This window comes from Lepidothrix coronata, unplaced genomic scaffold, assembly GCF_001604755.1.
Source record: "Lepidothrix coronata isolate B3197 unplaced genomic scaffold, Lepidothrix_coronata-1.0 Scaffold11, whole genome shotgun sequence".
Lineage (NCBI taxonomy): Eukaryota > Metazoa > Chordata > Aves > Passeriformes > Pipridae > Lepidothrix > Lepidothrix coronata.
Window position 1 is genome coordinate 7472629 of NW_016690191.1, and position 20165 is coordinate 7492793.

Consider the following 20165-nt stretch of genomic DNA (forward strand, 5'->3'; position numbering starts at 1 on the left):
GTTTTTACTGCCATATGTTAAAACATTAGAGTGGAACTGATGTGAAGGGGCACAACTGTCCTGGGAGAGTGTGTGTATGTATCCATATACACATACACTACTTTTACTTTCATTTCAGTGTCTTGCATGAATTTCTATAATCCATATAATTAGGCAGCAGGTATGGTTAGAAATTAGGGTTGATTTTGTTCTTAAAAAATGAGAGAACAGTGGGAGACTTTCAGGCCATTTTACTAGCATTGAATCACTCTTAAATCCATTGTACATGTTCATCTTGGATACAGACAATTCAGTTGAGAGTAAGGAAGAAAATTTTATATACATAACAGCTTTAAAAGTATTGATTGTGCTAGAAATTTCCATAGTGTTTTGTAGGTTTAAGGCTCCTCTGTAAATACAGAAGTAGTTTAAGGCTTTGGCTTACATGGAAGAGCATATGAAGGGTCAATCCCTAATAGGGGGAAAAGTAAATTTAGGACAAATTTAAAAAAAAAAAAAAAAGAACAAAATGTCTATTAGGTATTCCAAGAGGGAAGATACTGATCAGTGTGAGACCAGTCCATTTTCTTCAAAAGGGTTTGACCCGACACCGAGAATGAGCAGTTATTTCAAGCCCAGATGCATCAGCTTCCTGAAGGGAGCTGGTCCTCCCCAGTATCCCCTAGAAACAGAGAAAGTTGTTTTGTATATCTACTACTGAAGTAGGATTTGGGGACAGTTTTTCTTTATTTCTGTAAGAAATCTTTTCTGCTAAAAGATGAGTGACAAGGGATTGTTTTGGAGGTTTGTTTCAGTGAAGTTTTCAGTTTGGCAATGGCTGCCCTTCTCTGCAATTCAACTCTGTTCTTGAACAAACCCCTGTTACTATCAAAGTGCCCATAATCCTCAGAAGGTCCAGGTCCTAGTTATGACTAAGGATGTACTTGGTTTGCTTCTATTCCAGGAAGGAACTAAACTAGAACAGTTGGGGTTTTTTCTGACTGATCACAGAAGTGAAATACTTACTTAAGTAGTGCATTCCAGTAGAGCAAAGGCATCATATCAGCTTTCATATGGTACATGGTTACTCTCTCCTTACTCTGGTCAATGGGAAAGGTCTCCAGAGGCTGAGCATTGTAGTCAAACTCTGCTAGAATCACCTTGTTGTAGCCTGTTACAAGCGGGCAGGAAGTATATCCATCATACTGCAAGGAAAAATACCCACTTCTCATTCATCTGAACAAAGCCTAAATGCTGAGGTATTACAAGCCATATGGTTAACATTCACATTTCAAAATTAAGTTACTATGAGCTTTCTGCATTTACAGGTTTAATACCAGTGAAGTTGGAAGGCTGCTAAGCTGATTATGGTTTAATAAGCATAATATTAAGCCCCTCTATTTCAAATGTATATTTGCTTGACAACACTGCTTAAATTAGAACTAACCTAGAACAATAGGGCTTTATGTCACTAATTGTTGGTTACTGTAACCAGCAGAACAGGTGACTAGTAGATCAGGATGAGAACTGGTGTTTGCTTCAACAGGCTCAAACAGGATCTTGAATCTAACTGCAAGAATTTCCAGAAGATCGCAGGACATTCAGGTTGGTGCCCCAACGAATATTAATTCAGAAGCCATATGTAGAATGAGAGTAAAGCCTCAGAAATCTGAACATAGTTACATGCTTATCAGCTGTAGTACAAAACTTTCAATTTAACTCCTTAAAAGATCATGCTTCTACAGGGGAAACAAGTTTGCAAGAGTTCCTAGAGTAGGGATTGTTAGTCAACAGTTTAAATAAATCACCTGCATTGGTGGGGAACCCAGACTAAGCTGCCTTTAAGCTTTTTCAACTCAGAAGTCAGAAAAACAAATAGATAATGTTTTTAGTGGCAGTATCAAGAGCATGAATTGTACAATTAAATTACTACTCTGACATGCAGTGTGGAGCCATTTAGCACCCAACTGCTGCTGCAAAACCCTTCCTCCCTTCCTGTTCACATGGTTCAGCTGCTTGCAAGACTTCCTGCATGAGAATGGGGAAAACATTAAGATAATTTATCTGTAAGACAAGAGCTGTAAAAAATCCAGGAGCTGTGAGTACCTTTTTAGCTGGCAACTGGTTCTTCATTACCAGAGAAATAGTTTTATCAAGGACTCCAGACTGGGCAGCTGCATAAGAGAGAAAAAAAAAAAAAAGTATACTAAGGCTTTGTTTCAGGTAGCAATTGTCATTATTAAAGCAAACACTAGCAGCCAGGCATTTTGTTGGACAATTCAGCTGCAATTGAACTTACATGTAAGTTTACAGTCCCAGATTAAAAGAAAAATGGACTAATGCTTTGGCCTCGCTGCTTGGAACATGCTTAAGCTTAATGAAACTTGAGCTGATATTCTTAGCCTATACCCATTCTCCTATGATAGATTATACTTGCTCAGTCTTCACAAGCACTGAGATTCTGGCACACTGAATTTCTTTTTTAGAAAGAAGTATTGTAGACCCTTTTGCTGAAATAGTTGACTTCCCCTTTCTTAAGTTACACCAATAACATAGTGTATACCTTTTCTTTTTTCCCACCCTTTTATTTACCTTTTTTTGGTTGTAAGACCATATACCCAAAGTGTTTTTATAGTGGAATTGGTGGCTACAGGGACAGAACGTGATTTTTTGATAGTGACTTATCAATTGGCTGACACATATGCATGAGGTGCTAAGATAAAGCAGAAAGTTTTGTTACTGAATGATGATGGAATACAAGAATAATAGTCATGTCATTCTGTGAACACAGAAAATAGAATTAGTTCATCTGTGAGGTATCTGGAACAACAGAACTGTGTGGGTTAGTGGCGTTAGCATGATTTGTAGTTAACTTTGGTATTTTTAAAAGCTCAAAATTGAAGTCAAGACCTTGGGAGTAGCAAACTAAACAAAAGGCTTACTGTGACTCCACACTTGTCATTACACCCACAAACACACAGATACGCAACTTTACCTACAGCTGCAGCAGTTTTTGATGTTGGAAGGTTGGTGCAGTCTCCAATGCCAAAGACATTAGGATACTTTTTATGTTGTAGAGTTTCCTTATCTACATCCACCCAGCCAGTTGCATCTGAGACAGGACTGTTGATGAGTACAGGAGGTGGCCCCATGGGGGGTGTGACATGAAGCATTCCATACTAAACAGAAAGAAAAGGGGCTCAATGCTTAGTTTGTCAGAGCAAACTCTGCGTCGATATAAGGCAATAAGCACAGTGTGGAGAGAGTTTCTTGGGTTTGTGTTTGGTTTGGTTTTTTAAACACAAGGGTATAGAATGAAAATTTGTTCTCAGATTTCAAGCACATCAGTTAATGAACATGAACCTTATCAAGGAACTCCATCTGGACTGGCATAACAGCAATTTGCCTTCCTCCATGCACACCTGAAACATTCCCATGGCATGCAGGACTCCAGGCATAGTTTATGAAATATTTTTTTCTTCTCTCCACCTTAGTTTCAAACTTTAAAATATTCTGCTAAAATTAGAGGTAGGTACTCTCAGGAAGGAACAGCAGTACACAAAAAAGCAGACATGTTATTATAGTGTGGAAGTTATGTTACAGTACACAAGGAAAAGAAATAGAACCAAACTACAGGTCTGAAAGCTCCTGACCTGATGAACTTCAATCTCTCCAGGTTTATCCAAGTTTTCAAACACGGCCTCTTGCCTGTCTGCTCGAACTTCCACAAGGTTACGCTTATAGTTCACAGCAATATTCCTCTCCTTTATTACTTCAAGCAATGCATCAGCATACTTCTTAACAGCAAAAATTGCACCAAGTGAAGTGTTGAACATGATATTTGCTTTGGAACGTTTTCCTGTCTGCAGAAAGAGATCAAATTAGCCTTTTCTATTCAGAAGCTGTGACAGGCTAGCAGAGACAAAAGAACTATGCTGCACTAGTAAAGAGCTGAGAGAACTATTCATGCAGTTCAATTATTAATGAAGTATTAACATTAGAAGTCTCAGACACAGCTATTTCACCCAATGTTAAAAGGCAGACCCTCAAACTGCTTGTGAGAAGAGGTGGCTGCAGTGCACTGAGGAACTGCTGTGTGCAGGTTAAGCATTTGTAGCAGCTTAGCATTATATAGCTTTCTGAAACCTTCACTTCTATGCCTTAGTCAGGTACTCACCCATTAGACAACTCATGACACTTATATGCATATGAAGCCTGACACTTCCACCTGAAGTTGTCTTTTGCTTTCACCAAGCTTGTTTAACAGCCTGGCTAAGACTCCTCCTGATTGTGTGCTCCAAGGAGCAAGCATAGCCACTTCTCAGACTAGTTGAAAGACAAACGGCAACAGGTATCAAGTACTTAAAGTAACAAGAATTAGTTAATTCCAACCAGTATTACATTAGTGCAGGACCTGAAGTTATAAATCAGGCTGAGAACAGTTCTATCTGCAGCTCACCAGAAGCCGGGTAAGCAGTTCTTTCCTTATGGATTCTGAATTCTACAAGGCTCTCTGTATTAAACGTATGCTAAATATTTATGTACAATCCATTTACCTATCTTCATTATACATTAATAATAGAAAAAGAAACTCACTCACTTCAAGAATCCTGAGTCACAGTCATCTCATGTGGTTTATATTTGTTTTAAAGATAATATGAAACCCTTAGAAAATCCTTCCTTCCGACTGTAGGGACAAGCACTGGCAGAGAGGGTAAAATACTTACTTTTCTCCAGTATGCATCTGATAAATACATGATCTTCTGAGGAGCCCCTGCACACTTCACTGGAGTATTTGGGAAAGTGAAGATTGCATTTCCTTCCTTAAAGTCTTGTATAGCTTTCCATGTTTTCTCTACCGTGTGAATTGAATAATTGGAACCTATTTTAGGGTGATCAAAACCCTCAGGCAAGCCTTTGATCTAGGAAAAAGAAATGAAGGTTTAAAGTACAGGTGGCAAAAATTTTGTCACAATTGACAAGTATTAGATATAGACTAAGAAAGAGCTATATAAGAAGTTTCTAGCAAAAAAGGAAGTTTGAACACAGGTGTGGTAACTCAGCTGGTTCCTTTTGAAGTGCATCCTTTAAGAAAGGTGAGGGTAGGACAAATTAATTCTGCAGGACAGATTTTACTGATTGCTGTGTGTTCCTCATTCTGTTACATTAGAGATGCTTTGGACTAGAGTCAACATGCCTTATTATCTCATTATTACAGGCTGCCTTTAAGTTCTAGATTTAACTTGCTTGCCCATCTGCTGATATCTCCATAGAGATGCAACAAAGTTGTCTTAAAATACCTTCCCATGGGTAATTTGGGTTATTACAGAGATCTGTGGAAGTGGTAAAATCAGTCTTCTGGTTCATTCATTCAGATAATGTTCAATATCTTGCAGTAAAAAAAGTACTGAAAAGCCTTAATGAATGTATGTGATGCTCTTAAAACTAGTAAAAACATGATTACTGTAAAACAAATACCTTTTCATAATGCAGGCTAATTCCGAGGGCAATTATCAGATACTTGTAAGATACCTGTTGTGTAAGGGAAAAAAAAAGAAGTATTTAGACAAAGAAACCAAAGCATTATCTGACAGCAATAGAGTCATAACGGAAGGAAATCTAGAGAGTATTAGTAATATAAGTTAAGCTCTAAGCATTCTAGTTAAAATGCAAACTGCATTACACACAGCCTTTGCTATACACAAATATCTGGAGCAAAACATCTGAACATCTTTATCACCATAAACAGGGCAAAGACTTATGATAATATTTTAAGCTGATTCTATTCTAACCTAGTTGCCTACCAAAATTTTTATCAGAAAAAGATTTTAGGATCAAATACTTCTCATAAGACTAAGTGGAATTTCCCAGCCTCCTCGATGACAGAGGTCTCAACAGGCAGTTCCAAGGGGATGGAAAAAACTTCCTTTTTTTTTTTTCTTTATGTTTCTACCTTGATATCATTCTCCAGCCAGACACAGTTCTTATCTGGATCCAATGCTGTAACTCGAGATTTGATCCACTCCACACCTTTGGGCACTACACTTCCCGTTGGACGTGCAGAAGCCGCCAGCTGCTTTGCACCGCCACCAACCAGGGTCCACAGGGGCTGATAGTAATGAGTCTGAAATAAAAGTCCAAATGGACATTTAGGAACTGTTTAAAAAGGCTTCAAGATGAAGGCACATCACTCCACATGGGAAGCAATGTGCCCTTAATGTTGTATTATTCTCAACAAAAGAAGCTGTATAAATAACCAAGAGTTTTGCATGACAAAGCTGGAGGGATGCAGACATCTCACGAAGTAACAAATTTCATGCAAAGCCTTTTAAAAGATGGTTAGTTGGCTTCCTCTCCACATTTAGAAACGTGGGACTGGAGGGGGATGAGAATCAGACCAATCTGGTCACATATGTAAAAAAAAAGCTTATTCTTTACAATGCTTTACAGCAGATGGAGACTCACCTTACTTGGCTCAACAACAGCCACATTTCCTGCTCCCACTTTCCTCTTCATCCGAGCACTCATGGCAATTCCACCAGCACCTCCACCCAACACCAGTACTTCATAGTAATCCTTGGCAGCACACCTGGCTGCTGTATGTAAGCCAAAGGAGCTCATCTTCTGCATCCCTGATTTCAGCAGCCATACACCAGGATGGAAACAGGAACAGGAAGACGCTACTCCTATTGCTGACATCTTTCACTAGGTGGGAAGCTACGAGATAAGGAAAGGCATCAGTAACAATCACAAAAGGTAGAATTTATTTATATGCTTGGATGAGTCTTCAGGGCAATCATTATAATACCAAACCTTTTGTTGCGGTTAAACCACTAATTTGAAAATGGACTGTAATCAATTCGGGAAAGAAAAAAAAAAGGTCCATCATGGCCTCTGCCATGAAACTGAAATTTCATACAAGCAAAGGAACAGTTTCTGGTTATTGTAGCAAGTCCATCTGATCCTATAGCACAGGCAGTGCATATGCTGTAACCCCAGATGCAATATTACAATCCTGAAAAGATAAGGGCTGCAAAAACAAACAAGAATTGCAAGGTGGTATAGATCACTGAAATAATGAACAAGGAAGTTGTGTGAACATACTGTGTGCCATCCCACTAACAGTAATCCCACTAACTGTTTGGCCTAGATGTGTCAGCCAAACACATCTTTACATTTGTATTTTAAAGTTAGGATGTACCAGCACTTGCCCCTCCTCACTGCCTCTCAGGGTGCAAGCCCTCAGGGTGAGCATGCCAGGTCCTAAGGTGCTTTGAGTAAAGGCATGGTGAGCCCTAAGCTTGATAGGAAAACAAAGTTACAATGAAACAAGAGTTTACATCTTCCTAAATCTGAGAACTTTGAGTATGTTCAAAATACTTGGTTCTCTATCCGTGGTCACCTCTTTGCTTTTGTATCAGCAAAGTAGCTGGAAACAAAGGTCAGAAACCCGGTACTTGTCTTGCTAAAGCTGTCACCTGGCAAGTGAGAGCCAGGACCCTAAAGTGTGATATATCCTGGCAACTGTAGCACTGGATGTGCAACTGCATTACCTGGAAGACAGTCAAGATAACTCATAAGTCTCCCTCCTGCTGCTAGAGGGAACAAGAGCTTTTCTTGTTCCAAATCCATTGTTTGCACGTTTGCACTGAATATCAAATTTTAGCTTTTCAGTGATATAACAGGTATAAACTCATTTTGATTTAGTTCCTTATTGCCACATTGCCAGTAAAGAATGAGTAAGCATTATATCATGAAAAGGAACTTACAACAAGACTTTCCTGTGTTCTGTACTTGCTCCCCTTTGCTTAACTCATTGAGTCATCAGGCTTTTTCACTTAAAAAGAGCAGAACTCATTTATGGTACCTACAGACCAGAGTTTGAAAACTAGACCTGAAACTTCAAGTATTTTCAGGAAAATCTTCCAAGGTCAACTTCAAAAATTCTCCACTACACTTGATGTAGTTGAGCAACTCATTCTGCATTTTCATGTGCTATCTTAACATTCCTCATCTCTGTGTACCCTGAATTCTTCATAATGTTCCATTATTAATCCTCAGAGTTACAACTAATTTGTGACTGAGAGGGGAAAATCTCAGAGGTGTCCACTGTAAAAAAAAAAAATTAATCATTTTCTTTTACAGAAGGTTTCCAAGATGTAGACATTTTCTTCCCATCCCCTCCCCATTCAGAACAAAACACCCAACTCCAAGATAAGTTGGTTTCACTTTAGGAGGCTGTTTGTCATCTGTCAGTGCAGGCAGCTGTTTAAAAATGTGGACAGACTGCACATACAAGAGGAAAAAGTTGTTGTTCTCGGCCTAGATATAAAAGTTATCTGATGAGGATGTGTCCTGTTCCTTCCAAATCAGAGAGACGAACTGTGAAGAGAAGGTTTCAAGACTTTCATTTGAGAGACAGTTTTAAGAGCAACATCCTGTTTGCAGAAACTCATGAACACAGAATTTTGCTCGGGTTTATTATGCACACAGAACATGTCCAGTGGCCTGCTGGTTGACAACACACTTTGGACCAAGAGAACAAGACTCCATTTTTGTAATGCTAACTAAGGAATAATCATCCTCTCTGACCACACAGATTTTTATGTAAGTGTGCTTCTAAGCACACACAAGATGTTCCTTAACTAACAGCAGTGTAATTGATGCAAATGCTGCATTATGTTGCTTCTCAGTAGTTTCAGAGTATATAGAAACAATCATTTGTAGACAGCTGTTTCAAAAAGAGCAGCTTCCTATTAAACTCCCAAGTCAGGCAGCAGCTGGACAATTGATTCAGTCAACAACAACATCAGCTCTCTCCTTCGGCCTCAGGAGACAGAGGAACAGGGGAATTACAGAACTAAAATTAAGGTAAAGGAGAAAATTCACAGCTAACCTACTGAACTGAGCTGAAATGTTATGCTTTTAGAAGACTGCTTTAACAGATAGCACACTTATCCATCATCCTTTAAACTATGCACAACAAAACACGACAGTTGATATTGGCCTTATATAGCACAAAATCACACTCCTAACGAAGATCCATAAACGAGTCTCAGAGTACAGCCTAGAAAGGCAAAGCCTGCCGTACATTTCACCTTATCAAGGGCTCTACTTAGCCTGGGACAGTTCTGCTGTTTAAAACTCATTCTGTCACTAGGAGAGGTAAATCTGTTCTACAAATGCTTTCAGGACACTGTGGTTTGTTACAGCACTGGCACTATCTCGACTAGTGCCCAGAACAAACACTTAACTGCAGCATGGCAGTTCATGCAGAGACACTCAGGACAACTATACTTTCTTCCTCTCTGGAGTACCTCCCCTATACTCAGCTCCCAAGCCTGACAATTTCATCGAGCCAGTTCATGAACAATCTCTTGCAGGGAGTTGGAACAAACGAAGTTAGAAAAGTCTCACTAACAAGATCATTGTAACCATTCTTTAAACAGTTGGCCCCAGATTAGCAGTTCAAACATTCCACCCATGCACTTGTGCGAGCACAGAACGCAATCCCTCACCCCGCTGCGGAGCCTACGAGCCCCACAGACCAGGCTCACGGCACCCGCTGCCCCTCGCCCTCCCGAGACCAGAGGCACCCGGTCCTGCAAGGCTGTCCCCGAGCAGGAGCACAACCCCGGGGCTGGGGCAGAACCCCGGAGCTCGGGGGACAACCCCGGGGCAGAGCCGTTCCCCCCACGGCCCTCCCGCCGCTCCCTCCCCGGCCCTCCCGTCGGGGCCACCCCGCCACCTCCGCCCCCTCACGCCGCGGCCGGGCCCCTCTGCCCGGGGCGAACCGAGCCCCTCTGCCCGGGGCGAACCGAGCCCCTCTGCCCGGGCCCCTCCGCTCCCTCCCGGCGGGACTGACCCCTCGGCCCCGCTCCCGGCCCCGCTCCCGGCCCCGCTCCCGGCCCCGCACTCACCTGCTGGCCGCGCCGGGCAGAGGCGGGGCAGGACCCGATGAGCGGCGGGGCCCGGCGGCAGCAGCGGCGGGGCGGAGCTCGGGGCAGCGGTGCTGCCCGGCCGCGGGCAAAGGCCGCGCTCCGGCCCGGAGAGCCGTGCAGGGCTGTCCCGTCCCGTCCCGTCCCGTCCCGTCCCGTCCCGTCCTGCCCGTGTGTTCGCAGCCCCAAGGAGCCCCCGAGCTGCTGAGCCGGGCCAGGTACCGACCGCACCTACAGCTCCAAACACCGCGCTTCTCTCTCAGTTTTGAAACTCCAGTACTAAACCTAGACTTTTGCCAATTCCTGGTCTAAACTCAGCTGCTGGCACCAGCCTAGCAGTCCCACCTAGACCCAGATGGCAGAGGTCGCTCACGTCAGGCTAAGCTAAACCAAAATCACAACCACTACAATAGGTGTGACGAAGTGACCACTGATACTTCCATATCTGAACTTCCTCAGGTTACCCATGAGCAGCAACCCTGAACCTTAATCAAGTGGTATTTTTGTATAGACAGGAAAATGCTAAATTAATTAAACTTTAATAAAATAGCACCAAAACACATACTAGATCAAGAATTAATAATAAACGAGGTCTGGTGACAGTGCATTCCCAGTGAGAGGCAAAGGCTCACTTTTCAAGGTGCTGCTGAACACCCACATTTCATGGGTTTTACTGGACAGAAAATGTATTGAAAGAAGACACAACCAGTATCTTAAAAAATATTACATGGAGATTAGGCTTCTTTGTTAATACAAGTGACTTCTCTAAAGAGAAAAAAAAAATAAACCATGGTTTATAGTCACGTCTTTTAAAATACCCAGACTGCCCACTTCTATAATTTTTAAGAGTTTCTCGACTTCCCAGCTGCCTTGGTATAGCCAGAGTACAGCCTTTTTCCCATTCTTTTTGTTCTAAGAGGTCAATCTTCATCTCAGTCCATGAGAGAAGAAAATGGTCATATTGTTTTTTTTAAAACATGTATTTTTAGGATTGTCCTTAAATATTAAAATATTTTCTTTATGCTCCCATGCATATTTCCCCACTGACTTCTTACACAGATGGTCCGTAATTTTAATTAAAAAATAATTACTTAAATGAATACCATAACTTAGAAACAGAACTCACAAACCAAACACAAAGTACTCACCTGTAGCACAGAGCCCTCCTGCAGCTGCAGGGAGTGCTGCATAAACATTCCCAAAACAGCAAAATCCAGGCAGGATGAGAGGGTGGGAGCTGCTGTGCAAGGGCTGGGCACACACTGCCCGGGCCACTGGCACCCCAGGGTGGCTGTGGGAGCAGATTGGATAACATTCCCTGTTCTCCAGGCAACCAGGCTTTCCTGGAATGCCCCATGTTCTATTTCCTTTCATAAACCCCATGACTTGACATCATGGAGATAAACTGATACACAGGAGCAAAACCAAGAAGGAAATACTGATATACCAGGTATGGCCAACATCGGTGCTTTGAAGCCACACAGCACTTCATGAACAACTTGGACTGTGAACCCGAGTTAGTCCCAACCTCCCAGCTATGTTGTTGTCAAGTTACTGCCTGAGGGAAAACAGTTAAAATTCTCCAATTTTCCACACCAGCACTGCTGTGACTCTAATAGAGTTGTTCTTCCCATCAGTTTTAGTTCAATCACCTATGTAGAGGAGGTCTGAGAAAACTGAATTTGTCACATCATAAGAGTTCTTGGCTGCGCTGGTATCACAAAGGATGGGTTGAAGACACAACAGTGGTGGTGGGGGGGATGTCACTGTCCAGTTTTGGTACCTGTTTTTCTACTAATTGACTGAGAAGATTAAAGTAAGTATAAATATGCTTCAAATTACTGGAAAGCAGTGATATTTGGGCCAAACCCAACTCTTTCCTTCACCTTAAGCTTTGATTTGAAAATAAATAAAGAAATAAATAAATCAAACCATCTTTGCTACCTTCACATACTGCCTCACTGAGAAACTTAGTGTGTACTGTTCTGCCTGGCATGAATAGCCATATTAATATTTACTCTGCTATGATTTGTATTCTTACAGATTTGCATCACTAACTGCAAGTCCTGCACAGTTTTTAGCAGGAATTTAGTTATATTCACATAATGAATCCAACAAAGATCAAACAAGCAATCAGATTTAATGAGGTTTAAAAAAACCTGACCCCTGCAAGGTGAGACATTAAAGCACCAAGCTCAGAATTAAAATAAAGAACAGCCAGCAGTGTTGCAAAGCAAGCAATTGTGGCAGAAAGTGTCTACTGAAGCATAATTCAGAATAAATCAGCCAGAGAATTCTCTCAGCTGCTGGAATTCCAACAGAACAGCTACAGAAACAGCCTTTATGTTATTATTTACGCTATTATCATTTAGGTCACAGCATACAGAGGAAAACCAGCTAAAATATTCTGCAGCCATTTTCCAAAAGGAAACAAGTATTCATCTTATGAATATATGAATATCCCTAGTAGTGACAAAGCCAGATTTCACTGGATTAAAAATTGTCTCATGCAAAGCTGTTCAGGTATAGGTAGGGAAACCCAAAAGAAGCATCCGGGTTAACAACAGCAAAGATAACAGCATGGGAAACCAAGATTCCCCAGTGAGCCATGGTAACTCCTAAACTTGTAGAACCTTACAAAATAAAAATTCAAATAGTTACTGCACAGTTAAGTTCTTACTTCTGCTGCTATGACTTGATTGTTTAAAAACAAGTGAGTACACTGAGTATGAAACAGCACAAAAAAACCCCAAACTTGTTTTAATGCTGTCATTTTATCTGTTTCTAAAAAAATGCAGCTAACTACACCTTCTCACATGGATAGGACAAAAATTCAGTAAGTAATGTCTAATACTACTGGATTTATCTATTTGACAAGTAATTTTTATAAAATCAAGCCAGACTAAATGTATACAGCAATAGAATTACTCGTTGTAGCTGTGCACGTTACTGCAAGAACACAAGTTTAGATGCCAGTATTGTTAAACTCATCCAGTGCAGTATTTACTTTTATGCATTAAGATATAAGAGTATTTGGGAGAACAACATTCTACAGAGATAATGAATTGTAGTTTTGATCAAAGTAATTTAAAAGCTCATTAATTAAAGTTACATAAACTGAACAAACTTCCCCCTATATATTTTTATTTATGCCTTCCCCTTTATTACAGAAAGGTAATTTAGTAAAATTAGTTCCTTATTCATAGAAAAAACAGATTTTACTATACTTTTACAGAAAAAGTTAATCAATTACATTTTTCTGTATATGTATGTGATTCCTCAGGCAAGCACTGTCAGCTTTTCTTCTTCTGATCACAAATTATTCCAAAGAAATGCTGAAGTGTGCACTTGCAAAGGCATCAATTTCTATGCTTAGAATTCTCTAGTTTCAGTAAAAGTAGCCATGAGTTTTAAAACAAAACAAAAAAACCACCCACAGTTCTTCACAGAGAGAGATTACAACTTGACACAGTAAACAGATTTTAAAACACAGTGAGTTTTTAGATGAGGGAACACAAATCAAGAAACACCAAAGGAGTTCAATCCTGATTTGGATACTGAGGCATTTAGTTTTATGTTATACTTTAATGAGAACTGTTTAAATTCCCAGAATCTGATTTTCAAATTACATTACAAAATAAAATATTTAAACAACATTTACTTATGTACATTCTGCTCCAAAAAATGGACTGTGGAAATTCTTTACATTTCTCTTAGAAATACGTACAAACCACAGCACAGGTCAACAATCCACTGGCAAGTAACAGACACAAGTCAACTTAAGGGAAAAATACCTGTGGAAAGTTTTAATCTATTACTGCTTCAGTAACAGCATTTCAGTGTCTCTTCAGACTCTAAGTAGGCTTTAAGTAGTTTGTTCTCCTTGCCCCTAAATTTTATCCCAGTTTACCTTGCATGTTGGATGGGTACTTGTTAGAAAAAGATGACAAACATTAAGAACAGGAAATTAGGAGAAAATCACAATACAGAAGAATCCAGGCAGGTGTACAGTGTGTAAAAGTCATCTAAAACAGAAGAAAAAATAAAATTGCCTGTGCCTCTCTGATACCTTTCCATACATATTTTATGGAAAACTTTACATAGCTTATCCTTTATCTTACTTCAAAACACACCACTTACATTACCACTTAGAAAATAACACAGATATAAAATAGCTAGTTTGTTAGACTGTAGGAACAAATAGTTTAAAGCTCTTTTACCAGTCTAGACAACATGTACATTCATTGGAATGGGAGTTCACACCAAGTGCTGCAAGACAAGAATTACATTCAGAGAAATGGATATCAACCTCCATTCAAATTTATCATCAGTACACAGTAATAATCATCAATTTGGGTAAGGACAGCATAACAAAAATTCTCTTACATTGCCCCAAAGTGCAAATGATTCATTTGTTAAGGAAAAAACATTAAATGCAATAGTTTTCCTACAGGTAACTGAAGTGGAAATTGTTTAGTTTTGGTTATGTTTTATTTTGTCACACAAGACAAAGAAACTGTAACTTCTAATCCCACAAAAAATATGCTTAGATGACATTACAGAAGCAACAGTTCCCTGGTTTGACTCAAATGTTTGTGGAAGCACAAATTCATCAATCTCTGCATTGTGCACACATCAATTTCGACAATCTTTCGTGTTCTGCTTCCCCCCCGTCAATCAATTCAGCTGGGAACTTATTCAGGAGTTACTTTAAAACTGTTTTTAAGCTACTTGATGCCAAAAAAATAAGATTGCAGCAATAAAGTGAGTTTTTAGGCAAATACACTGGAAGTTTCTTTGAATCGTTAGAGATGGACCAAACTAAGGCTGCACAAAAAGTCAGTATTTGTGATCAAAGGCAGATCCCAACTGCCTGAAACAAAGCAGTTTCAGTGAAACAGGCAGCCACTGAAGATCAGTGATGAGAAGGGAACTTTAACTGGTATTCTGTATTTTGTCTGAAAAACATGCGTACCAGTCATCAAATACCTCTCAGAATTCCAAACACCAGAAGGACAAATGAAAAAAAAATTGATATTTAAAATTATGATGCCTAAGTTCTCCAATATACATATACATAAAAAATTAACTTACGTTATAATAATATCAAACTGCATAGCATTACAAAAGAAGGCAACTTGAATGGCTGAAATGAAAAAACGTGAATGTTACCAACACTGTTATTACCATTCTGGAATTTATAATACCATAGGGTATTACCAGAGGTTGCCAGTAACAGCTATAGCCCAGTTTAAGCAAAGTCCACCTTAATTCCAGAGAATGCAGAAATCATTAATTCAGACAAGTTGTTGCATGCTCTGCTTTCATGTCCTCTTTGCAGGTTTTGCCGTTAACTGTTTCTCTCTTTCAAGCTCCTTCTCACGTTGCTGCTCTCGTTCTAGTTCTTCCTTCTGCCTCTTTTGTTGCAGCTTAAGTGCTCTTTTCTAAACAGAAAGGACAAGAAAATAATTGTAAGTTTTACAGATATATTTAAGTTAGAGCTACCAACAAAATCCCTTCCCTTCTCCAATCCACCCTCTTTACGACCGAATGTTGCCTGAACTGTTCATTTTTGCTTCGTTCCTCCCACTTGCAGCCTACTGTTCAGAAATGGCAAGTCTGATCTGCACTGGGAAAATGCAAACTGGATTCCCTTCAATCTCACTAAAAGTCACCCTTTGAGTATACCAGACAAAGTGATTACTATGCAATTTATTGCCTCCAAGAGAAAATCCTCTTGGAGGAAAATCCTCCTCCTTCAACATACTGAAGGACTTGCCACAATGTAACCTGACTATACAGCACAAAGTCAGTGAACTTACACTATTGTTACTGGTACATTAAATAGAAAGAGCGATTCTTACATTTATGACAATCTACTTTTCATTAGAAAGAAACTGAAACAACGAAGAGAACTGGTTGGAATGGAGTGGTTTAAGTGACAGAACAAAGTGTGATTCTTATACCAACTAAACATGCTGAAAACACTGAGATTTACTAGTAGTTCAGATGTAAAAGTTGCTTAAGCAGCTTTAGGAGTAAGTGAAAGTTTAAAAACACACGTGGCTTGGTGCTACTGGAAACATCCTTTCAGATACAATTCTATTTTAATCAGAACTTTCAGCATGCATCCAAAAGCTAGAAGTCAATAATACATAAGAAATTATCTATACTGGAAAGTAAAAATATTTATTTCACTCACTTTTAACTTTGACGTCTTCTCATGGATCATCATCATTTCATTTCTAATATTCACTAACTTGTTGTGATAGTGTTTAGCTTCTGAAAACTTAAAAAACACAACTGCTAAAGCAGTGACTGTCAAGTTGTAATGGTTGTTTTATAAAGCTACACAGCAACATGGCAATCACAAGCATAGTGATTACCAGAACAGTTTGCTAATGCATCAAATATATAAATTTATATATTACCTGTATCAATATATACCATATCTCAACAGGGACACCCAGTAATCTACCAAATTAAAATTCATCATATAGAATAAAAATATTACTACTCCATGCACCATATATGAGTTTTCATGCACCCCTCCTGCTAGTTTTGGGAGGTGCACAGAGCTTAGTCCTGCCAGAAAAAGGCATACATTTGCTTTGGCTGCTGGCTTTGAATGACTAGTCTTACTACCACTGGCTGACTGAGCCTGCCCTCTCTTCCCAGTGCCCTTCCTATTTAAGAGAAATATGCTGGTTCCCACCCTCTCCAGCAACAATTTGTCCCAAATATCTGAACTGGTTGGTTTTCTTCCTGTAGGCCACTAAGAACAAGGAATATACACAAGTTGCTACTAATGTTTCAGCAAGAAAAACCTACACTAATAGGGATTTAAAAAGGTATTTATTGGTACTTACCAAAGCATTGATTTCAAGAATGGAGTTACACTCTTTGAATTTAGAAATTTCTTGTTCTAACGTTTCTAGTAATACCACCTGGTTCTGTCTAAAACAAAAAAAGATGCATAAACCCAAAGTAAAGCAACACATATGCTTTTCAACCAGCTCTTTAAATAAATAGGACTTTTGATTATAACAATATAAATACACACTTCTCAATATCAGATTCTTCTTATGCATTGCTAGGTCATTTCAATAAAGACATGAGTAAATGGTTTTAGAAAAATCCCAGCTGAGTACACGAATTCATCTGGCATCATACAGCATGGATGAATACCCAAAAACCCCTGAAGAGGCACCCTCCAGGCTGCAGTGGTTGAATGAAAGGAAAAACAATTAGCTCTCGCCTTTCCACTTGGGTGCCTCTGCATTACACTGCAGGACCAAGTTATTTCTGTATAGAACTTGTGTGGATCCTTGGTGCTTATTAAGGATCCTCCATCCCACACAGATCAGCTCAAGTCTCTCCAGACACGGGCTGTCCTTGGCAGCAGCATAATCACATCATGTGTAATGAAACCCAAACCAATGTACCCTGTAGAACCTGAGATGGATCTGTGTAAAGTCCTTTGCAGTATCTCTGCACCCATGGCAGACCCAGTCTGCATTTGAAATCAACTACTCTCAGTTATCACTGAGATATCAATGTACAAAGAATTCTCATCTATTTAGCTTCTTACTTATATTTTTCAAGTGTAGCTTTTGCAACGGAGATTAGAGACTGGACAACAAAAAATTCACTGGACTACAAGCTGCTCTGAATACAAACTGCATCTCTGCAAGTGACATAAATCCAGCTTTCAGCAGACTTTCCACTACAGATGTGAACAAGTGTTTAAGAAACCTCCATGTCTTCTGCTACACCAGCTCAGGGGATTTCAGTGTTCTAATGTTACACATTCTTCAGTCAAAGTTCCTACAGGCTACATGGCAGCTTATACACCACCAGTACTCCTGCAGAGCACTTAACTGTTCATGCTGCTCCAGTCAGGGCACAGAAATGCTGTGATAAACTCTATTGCAGTTAAGGGGAGCTGGCACATTAAACTGAAAAAAGTGGCAAACAAAGTGTGCACGTCTATGAAGTCGGTTTTAAAAATCTGCTTACGTAAGTTCCTGCAGTGCTGATTTTGATCGCTGAAGATCAGGCAGATAATGGGAAATCAATCCTTCAGTCAGCTGCTCCACAGCTTTCTCATCTATTAAAGGCAGATCTTCTACTACTCCTTCATCTGGAGATGCAACACTAGGGCCTAAAGCAAAGAATAGCAAGGTTGAATGCGACAGGTCAGCACGCACTGTGTCACTTACAGCAGCTACATTTACTTGTTTAAATCAAAAGTATTTCAACACTAAAGTTACAATTCTCTGCACTTTATCAACTAAACTGTGCTTCCTTTTTCCTCCCCCTCTTTATCCCTTCCTAATTCCCAGTCCTATATCACGAGCTTCCTGGTGAACCCTTTTGTCTGAAAACCAGCTGAATAGAAAGAGGAGAAATAAGAATATTCCACAGACATCTTACAAAAAAAAACCCCAAATGCTCCAGGCTACTGAGGAAGAAAAGGGGCAACATCAGTTGTCCTGGCTATGCATCAAGATCTAAACATTAACACCCCCCCTTTGCTTTTAAAGTCAGAGAACAAACCAGGCCTTTGGAAGGTCTTCGCCTGTCACTCAAAACACAAGAAGACCTCCTTGAAACACCACGTGCCGAACTCCAGGACTTTGCAGGAGCTGGTTAAGAGCTACTGTAAGCTCCGTATTAGCGCGCCGTTATTATTTATTGCGTGCAGAGCTCTTGGAAGACAAAACCCTTCAACCCGCAGGCCCCACCGCCTGGGGGAGAACGACGGCAGCAGTGCCCCCTCTGCCCCGAGGGAGCGCGGCCGCAGGATCGAGGACGGCCCCAGTCCCTCCTCGGCCCCCGCACCCGCCCGGCCCGGCCCGGCCGCCCCTCACGTACCCAGCGAGCGCCCGGGGCCGCCCGCGGCCGCCGCCGCCTCCTCCGGCCGCTCCGCGCCGCTCATCGCCGCCGCTCCGGCCGCCCCTCGGGCACGGCAGGGCAAGGGCCGCGCCCGCGGCGGAGGGAGGCGGGTCCGGTGCCCTCACCGAGCGGGGCGGACCGGCGACCCCCGCCCCGCCGCACCATAGAGAGGAGCCGCTGTGCCCCGGGGACGGGACCGCGCCGGGCGCGGAAGTGATGTGGAGTGCGGTACTGACGTGTGGGTGACGAGGGTGACGTGCAGTGATGATCATGACGTGAGGGGTGACAGTGACGGGGCTGACTCCGGGAGCCGCCGTGGGGCGGTGCCTGACCCGCCCCGGGGCAGAGCGGCGGCCCCGCGGGAGCACCACGGCTCAGCTCAGCCAGCTCTGCTGCCACGGGGAAAACAGCTGAAATCACCGCAGGGTGGCCTTTCTTTGTCCTCCTATATTTGATAAATCTGTATGTTATTCTCCAGAAACCATGCGGACTATTCACTACTTGTAGCTTTTGTTTCTTAGGAAATACATAACCGGCTTTTGTGTATGTATCTGTCTCGGCATCTCACTCAACAGTCGTAAGAGCAATAATAACTTGCATATATATATTTAATGAAAAAACACTTTAAAAGGTATGGTAGGATTTATATTTTTCCCCCCTCTTTTACCTGTAAAGATCTTTCCAGGAAATGCAGGTGCAACTATAGAAAGAAACTGATGAAGGAACCACTCAGAGTGTTTTTGGAATGCAGTATTTCCATAAACCCCTAAACCTTCAAGATTAAATTAAATTAAGGCAGTCCCCCTAATGTTCTTCAGAAACAGATCAGGGCAAAAAACCAGACTTTTGAGGTGATCTGTCAGCCTTAAAACTGACATTTTTAACAGTGAGATTGTTGCAAATTAATTTGTAATTTTCTTCATATGTATATTCTAATCAACTGTTGATCACAATTATGTCAGTATTCTGTCATCAGATTAAAAACGTTACACATTTTTCTTCCTTTTTCTGCTTTTACTCTAAAAAAGAAGCAACAACAGGAACCTGTTAACTTAAATTCTGAATTACAACTGATTAGCAACTTTACTTCAAGTTTCTTTTGGTGGGGGGAAAAAAAAAACTTTTATTGAAAGTTTCACTGGGAAAGACTTCTAAGCTTCCAGATGGAATTTTTAGTAAGAGCAAGTGAGATAATGATTCTGAAATAGTCTCACTTGAGATGTGGGAGTTTCAGATTTGTGCTCCTGCTTTGCCTGTTCTAGGCCTTCCCACGTCTTGCAGAAATAGACTAAGGATTGGAATAGAAAACTGGTATCTGGTTTTCTAGATAAGTTAAAATTTAACTATTTA

The 20165-nt window shown here is 40.7% G+C and overlaps 2 protein-coding genes across 4 annotated transcripts; both read right to left on the reverse strand.

The window, feature by feature from the left end:
• Positions 1-176: 176 nt before the first annotated feature.
• On the reverse strand, positions 177-9954 carry SQRDL (sulfide quinone reductase-like (yeast)). Of its 3 annotated transcripts, XR_001873145.1 has the most exons (11): positions 9900-9954; positions 6445-6696; positions 5933-6103; positions 5458-5511; positions 4707-4901; positions 3633-3842; positions 2975-3158; positions 2086-2153; positions 1006-1184; positions 515-661; positions 177-275 (listed from the first exon to the last, which is right to left on the reverse strand). XR_001873145.1 is itself a non-coding variant. In XM_017804997.1 (10 exons), exons 2-10 carry the CDS (start codon positions 6676-6678, stop codon positions 604-606), a joined length of 1353 nt encoding a protein of 450 aa, XP_017660486.1. In that variant the 5' UTR covers positions 6679-6696; positions 9900-9954; the 3' UTR covers positions 296-603. The 3 variants fall into 3 exon arrangements, 2 of the variants coding, with proteins under 2 accessions (XP_017660486.1, XP_017660487.1); XM_017804997.1 differs by lacking the exon at positions 177-275 and having other exon boundaries at positions 296-661; XM_017804998.1 differs by lacking the exons at positions 177-275; positions 9900-9954 and adding an exon at positions 9845-9863 and having other exon boundaries at positions 296-661.
• Positions 9955-13466: 3512 nt separating this feature from the next.
• Positions 13467-18858, reverse strand: BLOC1S6 (biogenesis of lysosomal organelles complex 1 subunit 6). Its single transcript, XM_017805001.1, has 5 exons — positions 18795-18858; positions 17937-18081; positions 16787-16874; positions 16120-16206; positions 13467-15361 (listed from the first exon to the last, which is right to left on the reverse strand). Exons 1-5 carry the CDS (start codon positions 18856-18858, stop codon positions 15242-15244), a joined length of 504 nt encoding a protein of 167 aa, XP_017660490.1. The 3' UTR covers positions 13467-15241.
• Between the last annotated feature and the right edge of the window lie 1307 nt (positions 18859-20165).